Source organism: Astyanax mexicanus, chromosome 5 (genome assembly GCF_023375975.1).
Source record: "Astyanax mexicanus isolate ESR-SI-001 chromosome 5, AstMex3_surface, whole genome shotgun sequence".
Classification (NCBI taxonomy): Eukaryota; Metazoa; Chordata; class Actinopteri; order Characiformes; family Acestrorhamphidae; genus Astyanax; species Astyanax mexicanus.
The window spans coordinates 43,210,957-43,238,796 of NC_064412.1; the positions used below are offsets into that span (position 1 = coordinate 43,210,957).

Below are 27,840 nucleotides of genomic sequence, written 5' to 3' on the forward strand. Positions count from 1 at the left end.
AGCACATCAGCCAAATCTCACTCACTCTCACTCACTCACTCCCTCCCATACACACACATTGTTTGTTTACCCTTTTTTTAAATATTTAAATGTTCCTCAACTGGCAACACTACCACAATTCACTGCATGAAATCTGGCATTCCAGTCATGTTCATGAAACAGACACGCTCTTTTTGCCTTTTGAGGATTAATGACTTGCTCACTGGACTGAACCCACTTTGCCGAAATTCCTTGAAAGGAGGAGAACACTGATTAATCCTTCGAGAAGACAACTAAACCATCTTTGCAGGAGACTTCCTGCAGTACTAATTCTTTAATCCCAAACTCAAATTGGCAGAGAACTGCGGCAAAATAAAACAAATTGGGCATAACTGGCAGCTCTGGCGAGTCGAATGAAGCTCTTGGGCTGCTGAACGCCCCCTTCTAAACTAAAAAGCACTTAATTAGTATTCATCAAGTGAACATTCAATGAAATATGAAATATGTTTACTCAGAGTGTGAATAGTACAATAACATTGGGGGGGGGGGGTAACATCCCCATGTTATTGTAAGGGTAGATCTCAAGTTCCTGTAATTGGTCTGAAATCCTGATTTGTCTGAAAAAGTGTTTTCACACTGGAAAATGAACCAGACCATAATTCAGTTTATCCGGGCTGAGACCACCTCCTTTGGTGGGACAAACTTTTTTCCTTTGGTTTAACCAAACGAGGTAGGTGTGCAAACACCCTATTCAATGCCGATACCTCTGCCATATGATGAGTTATATTACTTTAACAGTGGTATTAAACAGAACAATATGCCATGTTTATGTATGGGTATTGTGTATCAGAACTGAAAAAGACACAGGGGTGCATCTATAAAGTAACCCTTGTAGGAATCGGAGGCAATGTGGGATGGATTCAGATATAACAGAGATGTGGTGTAATTTTATATAGTTTACACAGAGTTCTCCCCAGACCCTGCAAAATACTCACACCGGACCTTAAACTCTGACGATGGCTGGGCTCGCCCTGCACTGCCGTATGATTAATGCTGGCCCCCTAACCCCCCACGGTGAATTACAGACCAGTTCTTGAGTTCATTTTTCTTACTGGGCTGCGGTGGCTTTTGGCTAGAGTCTGAGAGCAAACACAGTCCATCATGGCAGCGCACGGACTGGCACGTGCCGGCGGCACGCCACCCTTCACTGTGATGAATGTCCCTGGGTGCTCGCTCCAGCTCCATCACTGGGGTACAGGGGAAGACAGGGCATTGATCCCTGCTGCCGTAGCTGGAGATGGCTAAGCTCAAATTAAAGATGTGGCAGGTGAAGAGAGCAAGACTGCCATGCAATTAAGATGTTTTTTTTTTAATTTAGGAAAACAGAATGGTGAGAAATAAGACCTGTGTTAAATGTGCTGTTTGTGTTCAGGGATAAACCCCAGGGCTTTCAAGTTTTGAAGTTTGGTGGGAGTGAGATTGTTGGAGGCGGGATGCGTTCTGTTTTTCTTCAGTTGTCCAAAGAAGGGGGTGGGGGCAGGGTTGCCGTTGTTCACCGACTTGTGTTTCAGAACTTTTGAATTGGACAGTTCTTCCCACCTGACACTCTGGCTGAAACTCCACCCTCTTTGACTAGGTCTGCCTAACAACAGAGCGATCTATATTCTGATTGGCTCAACGAGAGTACATTATAATATACAGCCGATGGATTGGCAAGCCTGAGAAATACCATGAGTGGCGTGTGGGCGTGTAAACTCGCTGAGGTGAGTGTGTCACACGCTCAAAGTGTGAGACTTGAGAACACTGATTAACCCCTATGCATATTATTTTTTTTAACAGAGATTGAAACTTAAAGCCCGGTCACACTGAAATGTAAAAAAAAATGCAATTCAAACAGCATTCATTTCCTTGCAATGCTGGCATTCAGCATTGAGTTTGGTTTAATGTTGGTATGAAAAGCTTTACCAAGCTGGTTAACCCCCACGAGATGCATAACAAAGCAGGTTAACCAGCAAGATTAGTGCTGGTCTGTGGCTGGTTCAACAGCTTGCACACTAGGCTAGGTTATGCTTTCACCCGAATGAGCAGCTTTTCAACCACTTTAACCTTTAAAGGCCAGCTAAAACCATCTGAAATCAGTCTAAATACAAAGCTGTTAGTTTTATTGACTGAACTGCAGATACATCATATTTTTAGAGAAGGACTTGGGCCCTTAGGTATTTTGATGTTGTTTAATCTGGTCCTTGTCACAAAAAAAAAAAAAAAACATTGGGACCCACATGATCTAAATAAATGACATAACAGATTACCTGTTTGCACAAACCTTCAGACTTTTTAGATTTTAGCAAGCTAACATACATTATCTTATTTACATCTAAATACCCATTATTAAAAGCTTACCATTAAGAAGAAGAAAATGTAGGATTAATCACATAATTCTGTTTTGGTTAAGCCAATTCATTTTTTAAATCAGTTGACCATTTGTTTTTTAATCTATTCTTTAGTTTGCTCACTCATCATTAAGGACATAGAACAGCACAGCTAGTATATATTAGATTAACTAAACAAATTAAAGAATTACACCTGTAAATTTACCTTACATCCTGCCCATGGTGCACACTGATATTTAGCCCATGAAAAGGCAAATCAGGACCAACTAAAGATTAACATCCAGCGCTCGTTTGACTTTAAAATAAACGTTTTTTTTGTTTGTTTAAGAATTACAGTTTTGTTTTTAATCGATTGACACCACTACAACAAACACAACATATTTATTATTAAGATCTTAGTACTGGGAAACTGAGAACAGCACAGAAACTCAGAGTAGAAATACTAGTACACCAATTATATTTTGAAAGTTTCATGAATTTTATATAAATTTATTTAATGTATGTTGTTGTTTTTTCTGTCATATTTTATTTACTGTTTACCTGTGACCCATACTTGTTTATATTAGTATTATATTTCATATGACTGTATTTTATTGTTTTATTAATCTTTTCAATAAATAGAAAAAATAAGTTAATAAAAACATGTAGAGAACGGATGTGGCGTTGCGCCGTTTCCTGTGTGAGCGTGCTGCAGCATGGCGGCGTGCAGCAGCAGCAGGGCTGTGAGGTCTATTCTGTTAAACTGCGGGAAATACAGCCGAACCCCGCGCCGGCCAGCACACAGCCTCAACCCGCAGGTAAGCCCGCGTCCCCGGGGCCGCTGCTCTCTGCAGGGTCCGGCTCGGTCCGCTCGGCTGAGCTCTCTGCTGAAGAGGGAGGTTTGCCCTTGTGTAGATGTTTAGGATAGCGGTGATCAGGTGTTCTGTCAAGTTCTGCTACCCTGTCAAACCGTGCTACTCTACTGTTGAACTGTAAAAATAAAATTATTAGAACATGCTGCATGCAGTTGAAGTGTCGGTAGGACATTTTAATAGCCTAAATCGCTGTTTTAGGATAAAGTTGAGGCAATACAGGTGTAAAAATCCAACCCAGGGTTTTGTACCAACTGTCTGTGCGGTTCTGTGTATAGAGCAGGCAGTTAGACAAAATCCTGGGTTTGGATTTTTACTTTCTGAACCTTGGTTATCCACCGTTGTGAAAAAAACATGAAAACAGTACAACTGAGAGTTTTGCGCATGCGCACAGCCGCTTAGTAGCACATATCGATGGGTAGCACAACTCGATAGAACACCAGACCTGTATCAGTACCAGCAGCATCGAGAGTTGGCTTTACTGTAGGAAAGAGCGGCCCTAGGAAGTTTCCTCACTTACTGGAAAAAGGAGGGCCTGCTGAGATGCCCTGTACTGTTTTAGATTTTATTTAATCAGTGTAGTGCAGCACTAACCAGCTAAGCTATAAAAAAACAGCAGGGTATACCACTCTCTTAACAGATTAAACACTTACCACAGTTTGTTTCAAGTAAACTGTATTTAAAGAGCTACTAGCTTTCTGTTTATCCCTTGAGTAAAGATAACTTGTGCTGTGAAGATTTATGAATTGTTGTATATTTTTACACCCACTGTGCTATATGCACTACCTGAACCAAATTGTCACTGGAGTGGTTCTATAAAATGGCTATTATGTAAACACCTGTACCTTAAGAACCTTTGAAAAATAAGCAAAAAATGCCTTAAAACAAAAGAAAAACATATAGTATCATTGTAATAATTAAGAAAAGAAAGGAAAAAGTAAAACATGTTACAGTCCAAACATATTGTGAAATAGTCTTTGCAAATGTTATCAATTAGTCTTTGATTTAAATAATATATATCTCAGGAAATAAGTAGATCTACGTAGGCTACCATAATAGACATTTTTAAAATGAGAATATTTAATGGCCATTATGAAAAAAAACATTAAGGGAATTAAACCACGATTGGGATTCGAACTTGGCTTCCATCTGGCCACTGCACCGTAGTAGGTGCTTACTCTGCTCAACCACTGAGTAACACACATTTCTCAGGTCTCATATTAATAAGATTTAAAATGTGTATTTTTAATTTTTTTTTTTAAATATTGTAAAAGCAAATATGTGTGTGGTTTTAAAAGTAACACTGTCTGTTACAATGAATAGTTAATTAATGGCAATTATTGTGTAAATTTTACTGGCATTTCATTGTTATTCTATTAATAGTGTTGTTGTCGGTTCCTGTTTTTGGTAATGATTCCGATATAAATAGCCTAAATAATACATTAGTAACGTTATAATAGTTTAAAGACTGTGAGTTTTGCACACTTCCTGCTGACCGAACACGTCTGGAAAGATCTTAGTTAAGACCACGGTGGTTCAAACAACCATAGTTTAGACTTGAGCGTTACCAATAAAGTACGATAGTTTCGGAAACCGGTGGTTCTTCAGATGTTACTTCAGTTAGTTTAATGATGCATCATACCACGTTAGTTCAATTCTAGGCTCCATCGTTGTACTGGAAACACGCCCCAGGTTGTGCCCATGTTGGCAATCACAGCTAAAGTATTGCAGCCAAGCAGATGCAATTTTACAAATTATAGTTCTGTAATTGTAATTTTTTATGCAATTAAATTTTGTATTTGTGCACTTAAAGAAAAAGTGGCAAAAAACAAATCTGTGAATAAACATGTTAGGGGTTTGATAAATATTCGGGCAAAATGTTTATTCTGGGTTGAGTTTCACCCAGAAATTAATTTCAGTGCTTCTCTAGATTTTATCTTTGCCTCATTTGACCATAAAACATCTCCCTCTATAAGGGTCTTCTTTTCTTTTGTTAAACAAACAAATTGTTACCATGCTAGTTCTGTAGGGCTCTCATATGTTCCAGCTGAAAAACAGACACTTTAGTATTACAGCTATTCTGTAATATATTAAAGCAAATCTGCTTTTTGTGACCTTTATTCTACAAATATTTTCTTTTTCCAACTAAACATGACCAAAAATGCTTATTTATAGCACAAAAAAGGATTTGATATTGTTAAGTTTAGTTTTTAATGTTCACTGTTGCATTCTCTAATTATTTAGCCTTTTATTTGCAGCTGTTGTACAGGCATGTATGCCAGTCTGCAGCGGTGTGGGGGAAGAACCTGGCAGCAGCAGGTCCGGAGAAGTTCTCTGAAGAATACATTAAAAAGCAGATTGAGGAGTTCAGCATTGGCAAACGGCACCTGGCCAACATGATGGGAGAAGACCCAGAGACGTTCACTCAGGAGGATATCGACGTAAGATTCACAGCAACACAGTGTCAATTACTAGATTATATATCATTTCCCCTGACACACACCTTTTATGATATCCATTTTTGGATGATATTTATTAATGGAGTATTCTACAAAAGTTAATCCACCCTTCACATGTCTGCAAATGTATAATTATATCTTTTCAGGCGGCAACACCAAAGAAAAACTTGGATATAACTTACAGTAGTCAGTGTACAGCTTATATAGCAGTATAGATTTACCATTCTCAATAAAATAAAACACACATGTCTAAATAGCTGGAACACAAGTGAGTACATCTCACAGTGAACAGTGTTTGAACAGTGTTCAAATTGTGATTCAGAATATGCCTATAGAGTAAATATTTTGTGTAATCACTATTTTTATTTAGCACTACCTTAAACCTATTGGGTATGGAATTCACTAGAGCTGCACAGGTTGCTTCTTGAATCCTCTTCCTCTCCTCCATGGTGACATCATGGAGCTTGTGGGTGTGCTCCTTCACCTTCAATTTAATGTTATTTATATAGCGCTTTTTATAACAAGTTGTCACAAAGCAGCTTTACAGAGAAAAACAAGACTACGCCTCTGATGAGCAGCACCACAGAGATGCCAATTTTAATGGCGACACAGTGGCAGGGAAAAACTCACTTTAAGAGGAAGAAACCTTGGAAAGAAACCAAGACTCAGTCAGAGGAACCCAGAGACTGTAAAAAAAGATGGACGTCGTGTCGCCGTTCCCATTCATTCAATGAAAATGAAGCCAAAATCTTCCACCATGTTGGCGATCCTGAATCCCGAGTCTGCGCAGTAGAGACCAGAGGAGGGACAAAGACTGTGGAGAGACAGCCTACTCATTTAATAACCCCGCCCCTGAGGGCTCCCTCGAGGTCACAGGCTGCAGAGTGGTCCCGTCCATAACCAGCCCTTTTACAATAACCACACCTTTTTTTAATAGAGCTGAATAACAATTTTAAAACCGAATTCTGTGGGGATATAAAAATGTTACAGTATAAGCAGAGGTTACACTAGCTGTTGCATTTAAATAAAGGAGGTAGAATTACAGTATATTAGAAAAAAACGTGATTGAAAGTTGTTTGTTTTGTCATTGAAACCTATAGGGATGCGTGGGGTTATACAGCTTTCTGAAACCGAACAGCAGGGGGCGAGAGACGATGAGAGACGATGCTCTGTCCAGCTATACACAGTCTATGGAGAAACCCATCCCTATTAGGGTTGACCCGCTTAGTACAAACAAATAACAAACAAATAACAGAACGAAACAACAGAACAGAGAATTAATGTGAGCTATAGCTAATGTAACAGGTACTAATTTATGAAAATGAAAATGTGATGAGCACAAACTATAGAGCTATGGCTATACCTTCAGCTTGAGGATGCCTTACAGGTGCTCAATTGTGTTTAGGACTAGAGATGTTGTTGGTCAGTCCATCACCTTTACCTTCAGCTTCTTAGAGGTGTGTTTGGGGTCGTTAGCATGTTTGCAAACTGCTATGTTGGACCAGTTTTTCAAAGGAAAGGATCATGTTCTGCTTGAGAATATCAGAGTACTTGTTGAATTTCCTGTTTTCCCTCCGTGAGCTGCACTCCCCAGGGCCGGCAGCACAGACCTTGATGCTACACCCACCATGTTTGTCTGCAATAAAGAAAGTAGGCAAGTTATCTTGGTATGCCTGGCCAGAGCACCATCGTACATGCTGGACCCAATCTGAGCCAAATAAGTTTTTTTTATTTGTTTTTTTTGTCAGACCACAGGCATGGTTTCAGTAATTCATATTTTTGGACTGCTTGTCTTCAGCAAAATGCTGCTAGTTTCTTGTGCACCAGCTTTAGAAGAGGTTTTTCTTTTGGGCCTCATGCTTCTGTTTTTTTTTAAGTCAGTCTGAACACGTGGTCACAACTTCTTTGGTCAACTGTGATGAGGCCTGTTCCGAGTGGAACCTGTCCTGGAAAACTGTATGACCTTGGCCATCATTCTGTAGCTCATCTTATAAACTAGGCCATCTTTGTGTAGGGAGCAACAGTTCTATTCTCAGAGAGTTCTTTGCCATGAGGTGCCATGTTGAATATCCAGTGGCCAGTATAAGAGAATTTTACACCAAACACCAAATCTAACAGTCCTGCTTTCTATTCACATTTGAAACCTTGTAACACTAACGAGTAACACGACACCAGGAATAGACAATGACACAATTGGGTGAAATTTGTACATGTTCACTGTGAAGTGTGTTCACTTTTGTTGCCAGCTATTAAGACATTAGTGGCTGTGTGTTAAGTTATTTTCAGAAGACAGTAAATCTAAACTGCTAAGTGTCTGAGTGTAAAAAAAAATAGTATTGCGTCGTATTGGACTATTTTGTTTGGCAATACTGTACTGATAATACAGTATAAATAAAAATACAGTATTGATGAATTAATTACTAGTTTACATGTAAAGTTTGTTGTCAGGCAATGGATAATTAATAGTTTATATACGCCCACCAGATAGCAGATTGTGCTCTGTTGTTAGATTCCACTGTTGCGGTTAAATAAAAGTTAACCTTTTTTTTACACAGATTTGTAAATATGTGTTTTTGTACTATGACAGTTTATTTGATTTAAAGTATCGTACCTTGCTAACAGTATTATAATATATTGTGACATATTAAATTGTAACCTTGTATCGTGATTTGTATCTCTTCGCCAAGTTCTTATCAGTAGACAGCCTTAGTAAATGTTAGTAAGTGTTCTTTGATGTGAATCGAAATGTCTGAATTTCTTTTGGTAGTTGGTCTTATGGGAGAGACTGTCCAGCGTGGTCATGCCAATAACCACAACATTTATTCAGAGATAGTTTCATGCCTCTTGTCTTTTTCATTTGAAGCTTCGTCTTAATTGATTTGTCACCAACAAATTTGGCCCAATTCGTTGCACCTTGATGTTTGTCCCCAGTCCACCAACCCCCCACACCCAACACATACACCACCCACCCAACACATACACCACCCACCCAACACATACACCACCCACCCAACACATACACAGCCCACCCCACCGGCCGGTAATCAATGGAGTGCTCAGCGGCGGCGTGGCTAAGTGGGAGAGACTCCAGCCATGCCGCAGCCAGATCGGGGGTGGGTGCGGGGGCAGCGAGTGGACGGGAGCCTGAAACGGTTCTCGTTTTGCTGCCAGCCGCTTCAGCCGATGTGACGTCCCCGCAAACGCCGCAAAGGTGTGAAACAGCTGTACGCAGAGCTCTGCCAGCAGGCAGTAATTAATGAAGACTGCAAGCTTCACCTGCCTTCTCTACACACGCGCACACACAAACACACACACACACACACACACACACACACACACACACACACCTAACTTTGCATCCAGTGAGTTTAGAAATTTAGGATTATGTGCCAAGACCAGTGATGACTGTAACAAATCCTAAACTTATGACTGTTGGAACTAGGAGTAAGTGAAATGACCCTTAAATAATAAGTCTAATAAATGTAATATATTATTAATTATAATAATAAGAGGAGAATAATCTTGGCAATAGGACAAAATACTGAAAAATATATTTTTAAATTTTAACAATATGCTACTGCTAAAAATATAACTTTTTTTAAGTAAGCATAAGAGCTGTTGCGCAATTTACACAATCTTTTTAACTTAGACATTATTATGAAATATGAAGTGGAAACAGGTCTCCTTAAGTAGATTGACAGGTGGATAAAAGAGGCAGAAGAGGTAAAAAGAGTGTGGGTGTGTTTGTGTGTGTGTTTGTGTGTGTGTGTGTTTGTGTGTGTGTGTTTGTGTTTGTGTTTGTGTGTGTGTGTGTTTGTGTGTGAGTGTGTGTTTGTGTGTGTGTGTTTGTGTGTTTTTGAAAGAGAGAGGAACATACAGCGTATCCGTATATAATACAGCGTATCCGTATATAATAATATACGTATAATAATATGTATTTTAAAATAAATTAAAAGTAATCTACATTCTGAAGTTCTGAGCAGTATCATCACCATGTTTACACCCCTAAATACAGCAAGTCACAAGTCTCTGTAAAAACAACTATGAAAAACACAAGGACGCTTTCTCACCTCCTTCCTTGGCCCTGTCTGGTCGCGCTCGAGAAAATGGTCTGTGATGTAGGCCTATGATTTGCCATTTTTGTTAATAATCACAGTATAGCAAAGTAACAGTGCGCAGTGGTCTGCAGCAGCACAGCATCTCTGTGCAGTAAAATTAATAACTTTGCACAACACTTAATGACCGTTCATGGAGCAGGCCGATTCAGGCTCGGATAGAACGTGCAGGGGGTCGGTCGGGTCAGGCTGGAGTTTTTGGGTCCAATCTTAGCTCTACCATAAAGCACAAGACTGCTTTCAATACATAATATAATTATTTTCTCAATGTCTTTTGTTTTCTTGTATGATATGACATGAAACACCCATAGTTAAGAACAGTATAAAGTTTCTTTATGTTCTTTAGGCTTGTATGTACAATTTTTGACCAGTTGCACTTTTAACTTTCTGGACTTGGATTGGACCTCCCTGGGCTAAAATATATTGACATATATTTCTTTGAGCCACTGAAAGCAAAAGCAAGGAACCCTGCAAAGCCAGCAAAAGAGCCACTGCACTTGCCTGTAACATTTGACATTTTTTGATGTGTGGACCAATGACTCTCTGAATGCATGAGCAGTGAATTCTCTCTTAAAAGTAAAGCCACCACATGGTGGTTGCAGAGACATTGGTGGCTGGTTGCAGTGTAATGTGTAGCTCTGTATATTCCAATATATTGGGAGTATTCTATATATTAGGAATACATTGTGTATATTCCCACAGGCCTGTCTATTTTCTACCTTGGTGTGAGACTGGACTGTGTAAGTACTGTTAGAACTTTTAATTAGAACTTTCCCAGGTGCCTCTAAAACATTTGCTTGGCTGAAATTTTGATATGTTTCTACTTGTGAGTTCCAGCATGCAGATTGGCACCGCTGAACCTTTTCATGGTCATACTTCCACCTGCTCGTATGCGTTCATCAGGCAGGTACAGAGCCGCGTGGCAGTCTGCGTGTTGGACGTTGGCATGGCCTGTAAGTCGTGGCACTGAATTTGGTTTTCATTAGCGGCTTTGCCCTTGTCACAGCAGACTGTCGTGTCCTGCGCGGCTTCCCTGTCCTCCGTACCGTGCGGCAAGTTCCTCAGGAAAAGTTGGACGGAGAGGGTTTGGGGTAGATGGTGGCGGGTGGTGTTTGTCGCTGGCCGGGTTTGAAGTTTAGTGGCGAAGCTTTGTGGAACAGAGTGATGAGGCTATACCTCCCTCAGGGAGCTTCACCATATTGCCTTTCCAGGTATTAACAGGTGCTGCCTTCATCTGTCACTTTATCTCTCTTTCTTTTTCTCTTCCCCTCTCTCTCGCGCACACGTTTGTCCTCCAGTGCTGCGTGTCCTTTTTTTTCTGTTGCTGTCATTTCACTTCATCCTCCTCTCTTTCACCTTTATTTTTGTTTCATTTTACACAAACTTACTTGTAAACCATTCACTTTAACACAAAACTGCTACTGATGCCTGATTTTTATTATTTTATTATTTTTTTTATAAATAAGTTAATAGGGCTGTGTATTGACAAGAACTTGGTGATGCCGTATGATTCAATAATAAAGGGCAGACCACTCAGTATAACATCATTATCAGAAAGACGATTTGAGGAATTTAGGAAAAAAAAATCTGTCAATCTAAACACACTTTCTTATTTATAAAATCTGTGTAAAACAAAACTTCTTTTTATACAGTCAGAACAGTGGGGTCTAACGACAGAGTACAACAGTGCTATCTAGTGGGTGGAGTTTAAACAGCACAAAATTAGTCTGTGTGTTACACCTCTTTACTAATCATTAAAAATCATGCTGTGATTGAGGTAATATTTCTTACAAATTGGGGAGAAAACAGGATAATTAAAGAAATCAAGACTTTGCTTTTGAGAATCAATACAGTACTGAAAAACATTATACTGTGACATATTAATATTTTCTCACACCCCTACTAGTCCGTAGGCCTGTTTAGATAACTGTATATTATTGTATTTTCTCTTAAAGCCACTGATGTACAAAAATAATAGCGCATTTATAGTGTAGTTATTGTGTTAAACATTCTGTGACTTGTTTTAGTCTAGGTTTATTTAGATGAAATGATAATGGATAATAAGAGGATCAGATCATAAAATTATGTTATGTCTTTATTGTACAATAATTTGATAATAGGTTTATTGCAGAAGATCTAATATTTGGTGTTTGTTTGTTGTTTTATTTTTGCAGAGAAGCATAGCCTATCTCTTTCCCTCTGGCCTGTTTGAGAAACGAGCGAGACCCGTCATGAAAGTATGTTTTTACTCTCTGCCTGTCTGTCTGATTATCTGACTGCCTGTTTAATTGTCCCTCTGTCTGTCTCTGTCTGTCTCTGTCTTATTATTTGGTTCTGGCTGTCTATTTATTTTGATATTTATAATATAATCCTTCCTTGAAATGAACAACAAACATTTAATTTCTTTCTTTTTCAGCATCCAGACATAATATTTCCGAAACAGTCAGGTATGTAAGTGAGGCTTCATAATGTGTGATATAAAGGGTAAGCAAAATGATGCTTGATGAGGGTAGTGTAAAGTTTAATTTTCTGATTCTTTGAGGTAAAATTTGAAATTGACAAACTTTTGTCTATTAAATCAAATTTATTTATGTGTTTTTCCAGTTCTCTAATATTTAATTTCAGCCACTTACAATCTATATTTTATGAAAAAACAAAACTGAAAATAGATAACATTTATACAATCATATTTTGGTAAAAAAGATAGATCAGAAAATTTTAAATAATGATTGGGAGGGGCAGAAATGAGAAACTGTAAAGTTAATATAAATATATAAATATATTACTTCTTCAAAATATTAAATGAATAACAAAGCAATAATAAAGTTTTACACCCAATATTTTGATTTTGTTTTTAGCCCTAAACAGTCCCCCGAAAACTGAACTGATAAATGTTACACTGACCAATGAGGTCATGACCTATATTGCATTATAAATTGATAATGTAAACTAATCAGTCTCTTGTGTTTTTGTGCAGCGATTCAGTGGGGTGAAGATGGACGACCTTTCAACTTTCTTTTCTACACAGGCAAACAAGCCTATTACTCTCTAATGCACGTGAGTTTATTTACACTCTAGCACAGTCTTTCTCTATCTCTATCTCTCTATCTCTCTCTCTCTTTCTCTCTCTCTCTCTCTCTCTCTCTTTTTCTCTCTTTTTCGCTCTCTCTCTCTCTCTCTCTCTTTCTAAAACCAACCAGCAGTCTATCTGCAGTTAGAAAACTTTTAGGGATACACAGAGTTTGGTTTGGTAACCAAAGTTATTTGTCTAAAAATGGCAAAAAAAAAAGTGATTGATTTATACAGAGCAACTGATTTAACTCTATATTACAGTGTTTCTTGTAACATTAGAATATTTTCCAGCAACAGCTAAATAAATGAAAATCTGTGAAAACCAATATTAAGTATAAAATCAAATGTTTTATTTTGTTCAGTTTCAGTTTTGGCTAAAATATGTACTTTTTTGTGGCCTTAGAAACTGCACCTTGCATTTTTATTCACCTTTTCTTAAAGCCTTTTTTATGATGACACTGGAGCATATATTTAATACACTATTCAGATAGTCATAATGTACTGTATTTTTCGCAGTATAAGGTGCACTTAAAATCCTTAAATTTTCCCAAAACATTGTCAGTGGGTCTTATTTTCCAGTGTGTTTTATGTATTCATTTTACCAGTAAGGTTGTAAGAAGCAGTAAAGCCACTCCACTGAAGTGCAGCTTTATACAGGAGTTTTTATTATATTTTACTTTTCAGAGATGAGTGTTATCAGCCTGTAGCCTGCTGCTAAGCCCGGCTAGCACTGCTGGAGCAGCAGTAGCATTACTCACTAACCGCGCTAAGTGATAGTTAGCTTTTTGCTTCTCAGAGGTGAGTATATTGGACTGTAGCCAGCGTGTTTACTGTGTTAAAAAAAGGTTTTTAGGAGAGACATCTGTGTATATTAACATCCAGTGCTTATTAAAAATAATGTGCCTTATAATCCTGTGTGCCTTGTGTATAAAAAATAGACCAGACAATAGGCGTGTATTGATGGTGGGTCTTATGCACATTAAGTTTAAGTTGGACTTAAACAGACCATGATTCATTTGATTCTGACCGACACCACCCCTTTTGGTTGGTTTTCAGTCTGGCTATTTTGGTTTAGATAAAACTGAAACTTCTGAAGTGTGGGCAAAGAAAGTACAGGTGGCGAGATTCTGATCTACTTTAATTTGCACCCATTGGTAACACACGTGCAAATGCACACAGGTTATTTAGTCCCTGCCAAGAACTATATTACAGTAGGACACAAATAGTACAGATTAAAAAAAACATAACTCTGCCCTATGCCAGCTGTGGGCTAGAGGGCTATAAAGCCCCAAGCATTGAGCTGTGGAGCAGTGGAACTGTGTTCTCTGCAATGATGGAGCTCCTTCCAATATTTCTGATCTTTCGAACATGGTTAAGCTGATCTGGACCGAAACCACCCCTATTGGTTTAGACCGATGTTAAAAAGAAAAAAAAAAGAGGACCAAATACGGTAGGTTTTCTAGCAGCCTGAAAGAGTGAAGACTGGGAAAAGATGAAATTAAGAGAGTGAAGGGAGAAGGAAAGAGAGGGAGAGAGGGAGAGGTGTGTGTGGTTAAGAGAGGAGATGGGGTTGTTCACTGTGACGGTCTTCTGTTTCTCCTCCCAAATCGCATTTACAGCAGGGAGCAGCACACACTTGAGTGGGCACGCCTGGGCTTTGTGCTATTACGTGTGTGTGTGTGTGTGTGTGTTACAGGGGTACAGCTGTGCCATGGGGATTGTGGGTAGGCGCCCCGGAGACAGCCGCGTTCTCAAACAGTCTCTTTGTCACCTCAGCTAATTCCTTTTCAAAGTTTTTCCTCTCGCTTTTTTTGCGGGTATATCCTCCCCCTTCCCGCCGCCGTTTATCTTCCTGAGTTGACCTTGGGCTGAGACGTGCCGTTGTAGCCGCGCGGATCCGCGAGTGCGCTGACTAATGTGGCATTGTCCTCGGCTCGCCCAAGCCCCTGAGCCTCCCTTTTGCCTGGCCGTCGGTGCACCCCGCTGTTAATTTAAATAGGTGTGTCGAATCGGCACAGCGCTCTGAGCTCTGAGTCGGCCTCGGAACACGAGGAGGTGCAGCGCGCCCTGAAATCCCGCGGCGTCCGCAAAATAACGTACAGCTCCCCAGCCGAACTACAGCAATATTTCACTGGTATGAGAGGAGCAGAGAAGAAGTGCTGCATTTATGTAGAAGCATTCAGATCAGACTTATGAGCAGTGCACTTTTAATGCATGTAACTATATACTGCTGCAGTTACCAGGAGAGTATATACAAAATGGACAAAAGTATTAGAACTTTTTTATTATTATTATTGTTATTATTATTATTAATCAAAGGTTACTTCATACAGTAGGCTTTACTTATTTATCACAATGCTTAACAACATTTTCTCTGCATACTTCATTATCCTCCACCACAGAGTAGCTATTATTGCATGGTGGGTTTTTTTCAGCACTGCAGTGACCATGTGGTGGTGTATGAGGTGTTGGTGTGTGTTGTGCTGGTGCGAGTAGATGAAATACAGCAGTGCTGCTGGAGTTTTTAAACACTGTGTCCACTCGCTGTCCACTAGACACTCCTACCTAGCTGCCTACCTTAAAAATCTCTAAAATCAGAGACAGAAGCCCTGAATCTGTAAAATCTAAAAAAAATCACTAATAGTTCATGTTTTTGGCCCAGACATAATATATGTACAATATATACAATATATATTATCATAATATATATATATATATATATATATATATATATATATATATATATATATATATATATATTTTAGTCTTTTAGTCATGTCAGCCAGCTCTACTGTATGTACATTTGATTTATTGAATATGGAAGCCTGCATTAGCTTAAATGGAGTTTTTAAAGCTGAGATCAGTTTTTTTCTCCTTCTCACTAAAGCAGCCTGCTTTCAGAAGCCGCCAGAAAAAAGGCATCTCCTCTACCTAGTCTTTTTTCCACACGTTAGTTTGGGTGTGTGGGTGCGTGTTCATGAACGTGTAATGTGCATTCCTCTCATCCCCCAGTTCCCCCACCCCCCCAAATTCTACTCCTGTCTATTCCTTTTCTATTACTGCTCTTCTTTTTTGTACTGAAAATTGGTTTTTGTGGGATGTTTGCTTTTTTGGCGAGTGTCGGTGGATTAGACGCACTCTATCAGGACGGAATTAAACAAACAGCTGTGGAATAATTGCAGGGGAAATGAATTCTCGCGCGGCTGAGGGGAAAGGGCCGACGTGAGCAGCATGCGTGCGTACACACTCTTTTACACACGCACACACACACACACACACACACATACACGTGCACACACAAGTGCACACTTACTCACACACACTCACACACTCACAGGCACCCCCCTCCTCGCCCTGCCCCGCTCCGCTCCATTGCCATGACGCCTGACGGGCACTCCAGGCTGGTGGGCGCGATGCCAATTTAGACAAGCGTGCCCAAGAACGCCATCCAGCTCCGCATGGCAGCTCCTCCTGCCGCTAGGAGTGTGTGTGTGTGTGTGTGTGTGTGTGTGTGTGTGTGAGAAAGAAAGAGAGAAACAGAGAAGAATAGCAAGAGTTGAGAAAGAGAGAGACTGAGATTGACAGAGTGAGACAGACACTGACGAGAAGGTAACAAGACTGACTGACTGACTGAGAGAGAAAGAGAAAGAGAGAGAGAGAGAGATATGCAGATGCTTAAAGAGATAGCAAGGATGGACAGACACTGGGAAAGCCACAGACAGCGTGTGACCCAGAGAGAGGGAGACAAAGAGGAAGCAAGATACAGAGAAGCAAAAGATAGACAGACGTACATACAGACGGAGAGAGAGGGAGATAGAGAGAGAGAGAATTTAAAGGACTAACAGACAGACAGCAACAGGAGAACAGACGGGAAGAGAAATTAAGATGAACATACCAGCATAGTAAGTGAGAAAGACGGATGCGGAGAGACAGACAGTCAGGGAGAGAAGGTGAAATAGACTGTGAAACAAGGATACAGTCAGATGGGGAGAGAAAACAAGTGACGGGATGGGAAAGCTTAAGACAGACAGGAAGAGAAAGAGAAACAGAAAGGGAGACAGAGAGACAGTGAGAGACTTAGATGTGGATAGAAGGTGAGAGACAGAAAGGGAGAAAAAGATAGAGCAAGAGGCCGAGCGACAGAATGACTAGAATAGGTCTACAGACAGAGAAGACAGCAAGAGAGACAGACAGGGATGCAGGGAGTGAGAGCGAGAGACAGACAGACAGACTTGCAGTGAGTGGGTGCGTTTTCCCAGCATTGTGATGCATAAAGGCCATTTATCCAGTCTAGCCCCTCTGACCCTCTGTCCACACCTGCCATTAACACAGATCATAAGTGTCCAGCACAAAGTACAGGAAGCATCATAATCCCATCAGACAAACTGATGATATTCTAAAGAGACCAGAGACCACATCTTTAACATGTTGTGTAGTAACTGTGTCAGCGCCTCTGCCAAAAAATATGTAATTACAGCAATACCTCACCTCCCACCTGGGTTAGCTGAGCACGCTAAAATGACAAGCTAGCAGTTAAAGCTGATACTAATTACTGAAGCACAAGCGGAACTAGCTGTTCATCTAGATTTGGGGTGAGGACTTCAACGAAAACTGAATGTCTTTATCTTCAACCAACTTTATTCTTAAGATAACTATTTCACACAAAGCTAATCTATAGGTCATGTTTGTGTTCTGTTTTATTTAATTGAGTTTTTCTCAGTGTGATGATAGGTTGTACGTTTGTTGTGATGTGAAGGTAACAGCGTTAACCCGGCTGTAGATTTTGCTTTAGTCAGATGTTACTGGTTAAGACACACCATACAGATTTGTGGTGTAACCAGATTTAGTATGTCGGTTATGAAACCAGTGTAACCCAGTCTTGATATTCGGTTTTCCCTTATCATAACATTTTGTTTCTCAAAAATGGAAAAAGGAGGGAGCAATGTTGATTACAGATGAGGAATGGGCAAACGTATGGAAATTTCAATGGAAAAGAAGAACCAAATCACTAAAATAGCGGAAATTTTGCTTAAAAAAAAAAAAATTAATTTGATTTTTTTTTATTACACCAAAGCAGATTGCCCACATATACTCCACTACTCCTGGGTGAAATGTGGATAAAGTTCCCTTTAGATTCTAAGCTGTTGTATTTAGGCTATATCCACCCTGACATAGAACAAATAGATAAATACGTTCTGGCTGTATTTTAAGCAGCCAGTAAAAAAGCTCTGACGAGAAAATGGATGCAACAAGAAGGACCAACATTAGATGACTGGATAAATGTAACTAAGGAGTTTTATCTAATGGAAAATCTAACATTCTCAGTAAATATAAGAATGGATTTATTTTTTAAATCTGTTGGATCTGTTCTTTTATGTATAAATGTATTCTTTATATTTATTTATTATTTGACTACTGCTGTAGGTATTCTGGTATGCAAATGTATTCCCTGGATGTATACAGTTTTGTTAAGGATGTTAAATAATTATAGGCAATGTTAAAAAGCTTAATAAGAAACTTTATGTTTTTCTATAATGCCTTTATAAATAGAAAAAATAACATTTTCTAAATTTCAGGAGGTGTTTGGAAAAGTTCTGGCCATCGAGAAACGTCAGGACCGTCTGAGAAATGAAGATACTACAGACATCAAACAGATGTGAGTTACACACTTAACAGTACACATCTTATGTAGATATGGGAAAATAGACAGTTAGATGTGTGTGTGTTGTGTGTGTATTGTGTATGTGTGTATTATGTGTGGTGTGTGTGTATATGTTTGTGTTAGGGGTGGGAATCAAATAAAATATATTTACATTAGGGCTGGCCCGAATAGCGTTTTTTGAGCTCCTGATATTCGGCACTGATTCGAAGCGAATATTCGAATATTCGTTTTTAAAAAAAGAGGTAAAAAAAAAAAGCAAATCACGGCCCCTTTAATCCACTGAAAAATGTTCAATTTGCTCTGACCGACGAGACATATTCACCCCGGATTTTTGGTGTTTTTATCCCGGATTTTTGTGTTTTCACCCCATATTTTTTCTGTGTTTTTAGCCCAGATTTCTTTGTGTTTTCATCCCGGAATTTCTGCTGCCCCACACTGCGGTGGCTGCTGCTGCACGGTTTCTCCGCTGCGCAAGCCAGCCCAGTAAATTGCTGTTTGTGTTTTCACACTTAGGCTATTTGCTTAAAAAAACAAAAAAAAAAAACGTTTGTTCAGGAAGTATTTTATATTCTTAAACATTGGTAATTATATTAGAGGACAGTCATTGTAAACTGTACTTGGTCTATTTCGGTTAAAGGATTGTGCAGGGCATATTACTGATTTTGTATTTTTGCACTTGGGCTATAAGTAATATTATAATATTTCGTTTGTTTAGAAATTATTTTATATTTTTAAACCATGTTAAATTATATTAGAGTAGAGGAAAGTCATTGTTAATGACGTTATTGTACTTGGTATATTTCGGTTTAAGGATTGTGCAGGGCATAGCCGTATTACTGATTTTGTATTTTTGCACTTGGGCTATAAGCTCAATATTAAATATTTCGTTTGCTTAGAAATTATTTTATATTTTTAAACCACTTTAAATTATATTAGATAAGAGGAAATTCGTTCAGACATCATTTTTGTAGGCCAGGCTTTTGTAACCGATTTAGCCCCTACTGTTGCCACATTACCCCTTACGTTTTATTATATAAATCAGTTTCGAAGAGCCTGCATTTTTTTTATCATGTATAATAGAGGTCTGCGCGAGACTGATTTTTAAACCCACTCTTCCACGCTCCCGCGTTTCTGTCTCGTTACCGCGCCGCAAAAAAATTGCTTCTTTTAATCCCGCGCCCGCCCGCCACATACACATTTCTGCCGCTCCCGCCCCACGTTCCTAATGTAAATTAAATAAACTACATTTAATGCTTCAAATTTACTTATATATTTATTAAAACAGCAGCGCTGAATAGTGCGGTCCCGTTCCTTACCCCAGTCCAAACACCATCGGTGTGTGCGTGTGTGTGTCGGTCCATCCTGCGCGTTGAGAGTTTTCTTTAGGTTTTTTTTTTTTACAATTATTACAGTTTTCTTAACTATTTATTAATTTGCTCCCGCATCGTCTGGATTAAACTCCCGCTTCAGCCAATAACAGTTCAGTTCTGTACCGCGCGCAAGATATTCTGACGGGACCCGCGAGAACAGAAGTGGTTAGAGTGAGGTGGAACTCTGGAAAGGAGAAAAAAAAACGAATATCCGAATACCAAAATTAAAAACCGAATACCTACTCAACGAACGAATATCCGAATACCCGAATATTCGGGTCCAGCCCTAATTTACATAGCTCTTTTTTACAACTGATGTTGTCGCAAGAAGCTTTACAGAAATGTGGTAGCAGAACAAAAAACCTGACACATCACTGAACATACAACACAGAACCCCCAGTGAGTAACTGAGGCAACACTGGAAGGAACAAACACTCACATGTACCTTGTATTATCATTTGTGCTATCAAGGCTAATATACAGCTCTGGAAAAAAATAATAATAGACCACTTGAAAATGACGAATTTCTTTGATTTTACCTAAATAAAATCCTCTGGAATATAATCAAGAGGACGATGGATGATTACAAGCCATCAAACCAAACTGAACTGCTTGAATTTTTGCACCAGAAGTAAAGGCATAAAGTTATCCAAAAGCAGTGTGTAAGACTGGTGGAGGAGAACATGCCAAGATACAATAAACTGTAATTAAGAACCAGGGTTATTCCACCAAATATTGATTTCTGAACTCTTAAAACTTCAAAAATATTTTTTTTTGTATTATTTGACTTCTTTACATCTTTTTTTGTTATTTCAGCCATTTCTCATTTTTTGTAAATAAATGCTCTAAAGGACAATGTTTTTATTTGGAATTTGGGAGAGATATTGTCTGTAGTTTATAGAATAAAACAACAATGTAAATTTTACTTTCATTTACATTTACGGCATTTAGCTGACTTGCAAGGTTATTCATATTCCTATTGTAAATAAACTGACATAAATATATACCTGGCAACCGGGGTGTTGGCACATGCGACTCTTGTCGATTCCTATACAATCTACAATATATCTATAAATAGCAAAATCAGATAAACTTTCAGATTCAGAAGCTGAAGTGATCTCTTAATTATATCCAGAGCTGAATTAAGAGGGGACCCATTCTCCTCTGGTCAGACATTAATTCATTTTAAATGCATGTTAAAATTTATTAATGTTAAAAAAAAGAAAATATAATACTCTTAAATAAGCAAATACCAGGAATACCAGAATTGTTTTTAGAGTCAGTTTGTCAGTTTCACAGAATTCGACAACCAATATTTTTCACCACAGGTTTACCCTAATCATTGTATAAAGTGCCATCACGTGGAGTGATGAAGTTAAATTGGGGGCCAATCTTAGGGAGTTTATTGATATTTGATGCTATATATTGATAATGTATCTTAAATGAAATCAGAAATATATATTCTGCAGTATTGATATGTTGTCCCACTCCTACTGTGTAGGTGCATGTGTGTTTGTGCAATAGTTTGTATTAAAAGTGTGTGCCTGTTTGTGTTCTCAGATCTCTGACTGGCAGCAGATGGATGCTGAAGGAGGAGCTGGAGGACCTGCTGGTTGAAACTATGTCAGACCACGATGTAAGAATCCTGAGTTGTATTCACGTCTCTCTTTAAAGCACTTAATGTGGGTGTGTACAGATATAGAAACCGGACATCATTGAGCAACATATTCAGCAAATTCAGCAGCACAATCATGTTATGCACTTATTTCTCTAATTGTATTACTATGTTTTTAACAGTGGTGCACTGCGGCAACTACTAATCAGAATGTGCCGCTCATAAGGAACATAAACTGTCTGAATATCTAATGGATGTCTCATATCTAAAGTGCAAAAATAAATATAAAGTGCATTATTTGGTTTAATCTTGAATAAATATTTAATATAATTAAAAACTCAGCGCGGTAATTCGCGCTTTTAATGTGACAACGCGCTTAGCGTTACGTCACCCGCGCGCAGGAAGGAGGAGGAGGAAGCGGCGGAGGTTTTAGTTGAGAAGAGGGTATTTTAAAGCAGCGCGAGGAAAAAGGACAATAATAATAGAGCTTTTTAGGCTGGACAGAGTGTGTTCGCTCTTGCCTCCCACAACAGCACGTGTTTAATGCTTCACCGTCTCAGCTGAGGACACGTTAGCGGTAGAGCCGAGAGAAGGTTAATATAACTCATAACAAATCAGTGAGATTAACATTAATGTACCCTACTCACATAACGACAGCGCTGTGGAGCGCTAACTATTAGAAATACTGTCTAATGTGCGGTTAGTTTATAAAAACAGACAATTCTGGACTTAATACAGGCTTTATGTAGGTAAACACAGCGCTGAGGAGTTTATAAACAAATACATGTCACCGGCTTGGTGAGACGAACTGGCAACATCTCTGCTGTTCAGAAGCTAACATAATGCAAATGTTAATGCCTTTTTATTGATTTAATTCCCTATAGTTTTGATACTTACAAGAAATCCTTGTTGAAAATAATTAAGTATTAATTATTAAATTATTATTATTCCTTTATTTATTTCTATTTGTGTTTGCAGTTCGGAAAGGTATGTTGTGAATTTAAAAATATAACTTATCTAAAAAAGGAAATAAATTGTTAATTCATTATTAAGTGAAATGTTTTGTTTTCTCTTGTGTATTTTTAATTACATATGTTTTATCCGACTTCTTGATTAATCGAATCTGTTTTTCAGTAGAGTACTCGATTACTAAAATAATCGATAGCTGCAGCTCTAGTTATGTGTAAACAGTTAGATCCAGCAGAACGACTGTCATTGGTCCAGCATGCAGGCTGCTCATTGCCTGCTCCACAGCTGCTTAGTGAAAGCAGGATTACAGACACCCTTACATCACACAGTACATCAGCAGCACATTGCTGCAGTTCCCCATAGACAACACTGGAGGGTGCTGTTGACTAAAATAACAGAAGGAGTTCTCCCACACATTCATTCTGTGTTTTTGTTTTGTGTGTATTCAGTACTCGCGCTTCCTCCAGCTGATGGAGCGGCTGGTGGCCCTGCCCTACAGCAGTCTGGAGGAGGAGTTTGTGCAGCGATTCCGTCAGCAGCTGGGGGTTCAGTCCAGTAAGCAGGAGATCCCTGCTCTGCAACACGATGAGAAAGGAGTAGCCTTCTGCCAGGCTAACGGTATTCCTCACACACTGTTCTTACAGGGTTTAAAACTGTGAATGATTGGTTATTAACCAAATCAAAAAATGTGTTTAAATAATGCTTTTTACAAGTTATCAATTATACATTGTGGAGTCACTTAACATCTATGAAAGTCTGTTATGTCCAGGCATACTGGAGATTGATCAAAAATATTAATGATGATTAATCAGAGTTATGACAATAAAACAACAGCAACAGCTGGACTCTAGCTTAATAAACTCCAGTATACTCTGCAGTGGAGAATGGGCAACTAATCCAAGGCAGAAGCTAGTCTGTGGCAGGTGACAGGAGAGCCTGGCGCTCAAACTTCCATCAGTGTCTGATCAGACAGGTGGGAAATCAAAATCTCTGAGGCAGAAAGATGGAATTAGTTTAGGATCTATGGAGAACAGACAATATGCAACATCATCAGAGTGGGATTATCTAATGACTCCGGCAGATCTGAATAAAACAGCCTAACTAAAGGGAGAGAGCCAGAAGGTAACATAGACACGGAGGCAGTACGTCATTGTGGAGTTACAACAGTCTAAACAGTCATGATTGTCAGCCTGGTTTAAGTCTCTGCTAAAAAGAGAGTTTAGTTAAAAAAATAACGTGTAATAATGTGTTGAATTGATTTTCTAGGTTAAAATATGTATAAATGTTTTGTACAGATAAGTCTTCTGTATATATATTAGCATACTGGAAACAAGTGAAACACACATGTGTCAAAGTCAGACATGTCTCACTTTTGGCTAATGTTTATCAAAAATCATTATGCTCTTCCTTTCAGGCAGGAGAAAAACAGCCAGTGCCAGCATCACACTCCGAGACTGCAGGTCTGGAAACATCATGGTCAATGGGAAGAGCTACCTGCAGTATTTCCCCATTCTGCAGGACCGGTATGTAGCTGTTCTCTGAAGGTTTTTTTTTTTTTTTGAGACCTGAAACATTACCAGATGATGATTAAAAAATATTATGGCTTTGCAGGTCTTTATTTATCACACTCATTCAATATTTAAAGTGATAGTGAAAAAAGTAAGTGATTCAATTGCTAGTATGGCTTTTTCATGGAAATTCTGCCACGAAGTCCAGCATCCTGAAGTCATCTTTTCACCATTGATGCTGCCACTGGCGTTGGACTGGTGTTTCCATTTATTGAAGCGGTCAATTGACAGCCTGTAAGGCATCTTGTAACTGTGCAGGTCTGTGTAAATATTGTCTCACACTAGTAAGATATTTATCTTCTAGCACAGCATTGGGGTCCCCCACTACTTGTCTGTCATTGTTAGCCGGCTTGTTCTCCTCTCTGAGGGGAGTAGTAAACAGCATTCTTCTTTGCAATATCGCTCAGTGAGTAGTAGGGCTACAACAATTAGACAATATAGTCGACAGTGTCGATTATGAAAATGTGTCGACTACAAATTTCTTTGTCGACTAATTGTTAATTTCTAACAGTACTACATTACACAAAGAAACGCAATGGGAGATGGGTAAATGGTTCACTCACACAGTTTACACTTAACTTAGTCTAAATATTAGGACTAAATACAATAAAAAATACAACATCCAGACATTTAAATGCCTTTTAAATCTCAGGAGCAGCTGTTTTGTTCCTTTTTTTTTTTTTTTACAGACAGAGGACATCTCAAATAATCGTTGACTAATCAACTAATCGAAAAAAATAATCAGCAGATTAGTCAACTACCAAAATAATCATTAGTTGCAGCACTACTGAGTAGACTTCCTTTTTTTTTTTTTTTTTTTTTTACACAATAGACTGACAGGTCTCTAAGGAAAGTTGTTTTCTGCCTCTTTTGAGCCTATAAGCAATCCAACAACTGCTTCAAATGATATACCATGAATGTTGTACTCATTCTTCAAAAAAAAATCATCTAGTACACTAATACAAATTGTGTAATAGAAAAAATATTGTTTGTGAACTACATGAAATGTGTCTCGCCGCTTGGTGGTGGTGGGGGGGGGGGGGGGGGGGGGTGTGGTTAAAGAAGTTAATCAAAGCTAAGCTAAGTAAACAAAACTATAATAAAAAGACTTTCTTTTAAAGTCTGAGTGCTGAAAGTTAAGCTACACAGATTTCTCTCCTGAAAACTGTTTATTTGAGTGAGTAAAGCGCCTCTATTTATTAACAGTAAGATTAGATTCCCTAATATCTCCAGCACTAAGGCTGAAGCATTAGTAGCTAACCGCTAACAGTTAGCGGCTAATACCGCCTGACAATGCTACACTGAGGAACCCTGATTGTTCTGGTAAGCCAGGGCCTTTTCTTATTAGCTAGCGGTTTTACCCATGTAGCTTGTTTTAGGTAAACATGCAAGCTACAGTCCGATATACTACCCTCTGTACAACAAAAGAGCTAGCATGGTTAGCGGCTAATGCTCGTGGTGCTCCAGCAGTGCTAGCCGAGGCCGATAATATTCACCTCTGATTGGGGAAATAGCAGTTCATGCTAATGTTGCTGGAGATCTAAACTGAAACTCCTGTATAACTCTGTACTTCATCAGAGTGGCTTTACTGCTCCTTAATACCTGACTGGTAGAATTCATACATAAGGTGCAACAGATTATCAGGCACACTGAGGATTTTTGGGAAATTTAAAGGATTTTAAGTGCACCTTATAGCTCAAAAAATACGGTACTCACACTCTCCATACATAATCTCAGGTTATGCAGGTACACAGGTGGCGTATTAAACCAGACCTGATCAAACTGAGCCATACCAATTCATAATGATCCAGACCAAACCAAAAATGAACTAAACCAGGCCACACCAGACTAAACCAAAACTTCCCAGATCATTTGAGTGCGATCAAAACAACCATACCGTTTGGATTACTGAAACTCCCTCCTTGACAGTCACCCACAAATCTCTCCATGAGCTTCAATTGGTCCAGAACTCTGCCGCCCGTACCTTACCAGAACCCCATCCTGTCATCTCTTCACTCCTGTATTGTATCAGCTTCACTGGCTCCTGGTTAAGTTCCGCATTGATTACAAAATTCTTCTGTTCACTTTCAAAGCCATCCACAAACTCTCTCCACCATATCTTCTCAACATTTTCCATGTTTCTACTCCTTCAGTCTGCCTCCATTCACTTGACTGTCCCCTTTGCCTGTCTCACCACCATGGCTCTTGAATTCCTTACCACCCACATAAACTCACTTTCACAGTTTAAATCTGCACTCAAACCCACATGTTTAGAATTGCCTTTTCCATCTGACCCAGTTGCATTTTCTTTTTACCTAGTTTAAAATTTGTATTTAATTTTTTGTGTTATGTTTATTTTATTATGCATTTTACACACTTTGAACGGTGTCCTTGAGTGACAGAAAGGTGCCTATTAAATAAAATGTATTATTATAATAATTCTTCTTCTTATTATTATTATTATTATTATTATTATTACTATTACTATTATGATAGGAAGTGGTTTGTTAGTGGTGAGAACATAATTCAGCCTCAGACCAGACCAAATCAAAATGAACGAACCAAAACGAGCTTAATCAGTCCAAACCTTACCAGGGAAAAACACTACCAATTTTACAAAGGGGTTTCAACTGATTTAGAAGAGAACTAATGATCTGTAGGTGTACATACACTATTAATCTCCTCTGAATCCTCTCTCTCTTTCTCTCTCTCTCTCTCTCTCTCTCTCTCTCTCAGGGAGCAGCTGATGTTCCCGCTGCACTTTGTAGGCATGTTGGGCAGGTTTGACGTGGAGGCCCATGTGGAGGGCGGCGGTCGCTCAGCCCAGGCTGGTGCTCTGAGGCTCGCCATCTCGAGGGCACTGCTCAGCTTTGTGTCGTCTGGAGAGATGGAGACCATGAGGCAAGGTTAGTGAGGTGCCAACACACACTAAAGCGCAGTTACCATGATCTGAGGATCACCAGTTCAAATCCGTTCAGTTAGACATGGGTGGGTAGGTGGTGGTCTCTCCCTCCCCCTGCTACCTTCCATTGTAATGTTGGCTGGCACAGGGGTCTGTTGGCTGTTATTTTAGAGCTGGGGATTCTGCACTTTCCTCCGAGCGCATTGTGATGCTGCATTGGTGAGAGTTGTAAAAGACTCCACATGTATCGGAGGAAGCATTGCAGTGATGTGGCCTTTTTACTTGAATGAGAATTGGGTAATTGACCTTCCGAATTGGACAAAAAAATGTGGTAAAATAAAAAAAAAAAACTAATTCAGCTAAATCAAAAAAACCTAATGTAACAACTGTAAACTGACTAGTCTGTGTATGGAGGCATTTAATATTTTTAAAATCTGATCCCTGGTTTCTTTCAGCTGGCTTGCTGACATCAGACCCCAGAGTGAAGGAGAGGAAGAAGCCTGGCCAGGCTGGAGCTCGGAAGAAGTTCACCTGGAAAAAGCGTTGAGCAGCAGGGGCAGTGTGATTTTGTGGTTCCAGAGCCCAGAGTAAAGGCCAATTGATATTTCTGCGTCCAACCTATGCAGTATCATAGAAGCATACACATACGTATAAACCAGACTTAAAGAAGACTGGAAAATTTCCTGCTACATCCTCAGCAACAGCAACCATTTAATTTATATCCTGATGCACTGTATAAAACCCATAAATAAATAAAAATAATACAATCTGGTCTGAATTACTTTGGTCAAACATTGTATGTGGCCCCAGAAATATAAATGTATGTCTCTACATGCCTGTGTATAAAGTAATATTCTCTATTCCAATAAAAAGCAATGTTTTCATATA

The 27,840-nt window shown here is 39.0% G+C and overlaps 1 protein-coding gene across 1 annotated transcript; it reads left to right on the top strand.

Annotated features, from left to right (window-relative positions):
• Window positions 1-3,025: 3,025 nt before the first annotated feature.
• Window positions 3,026-27,840, top strand: mrps9 (mitochondrial ribosomal protein S9). Its single transcript, XM_007238009.4, has 11 exons — window positions 3,026-3,166; window positions 5,479-5,661; window positions 11,969-12,031; window positions 12,211-12,241; window positions 12,772-12,851; window positions 18,443-18,522; window positions 21,459-21,534; window positions 22,932-23,100; window positions 23,897-24,005; window positions 26,787-26,956; window positions 27,408-27,840. The coding sequence occupies exons 1-11, from the start codon at window positions 3,065-3,067 to the stop codon at window positions 27,497-27,499; spliced, it is 1,155 nt and encodes a 384-aa protein (XP_007238071.2). The 5' UTR covers window positions 3,026-3,064; the 3' UTR covers window positions 27,500-27,840.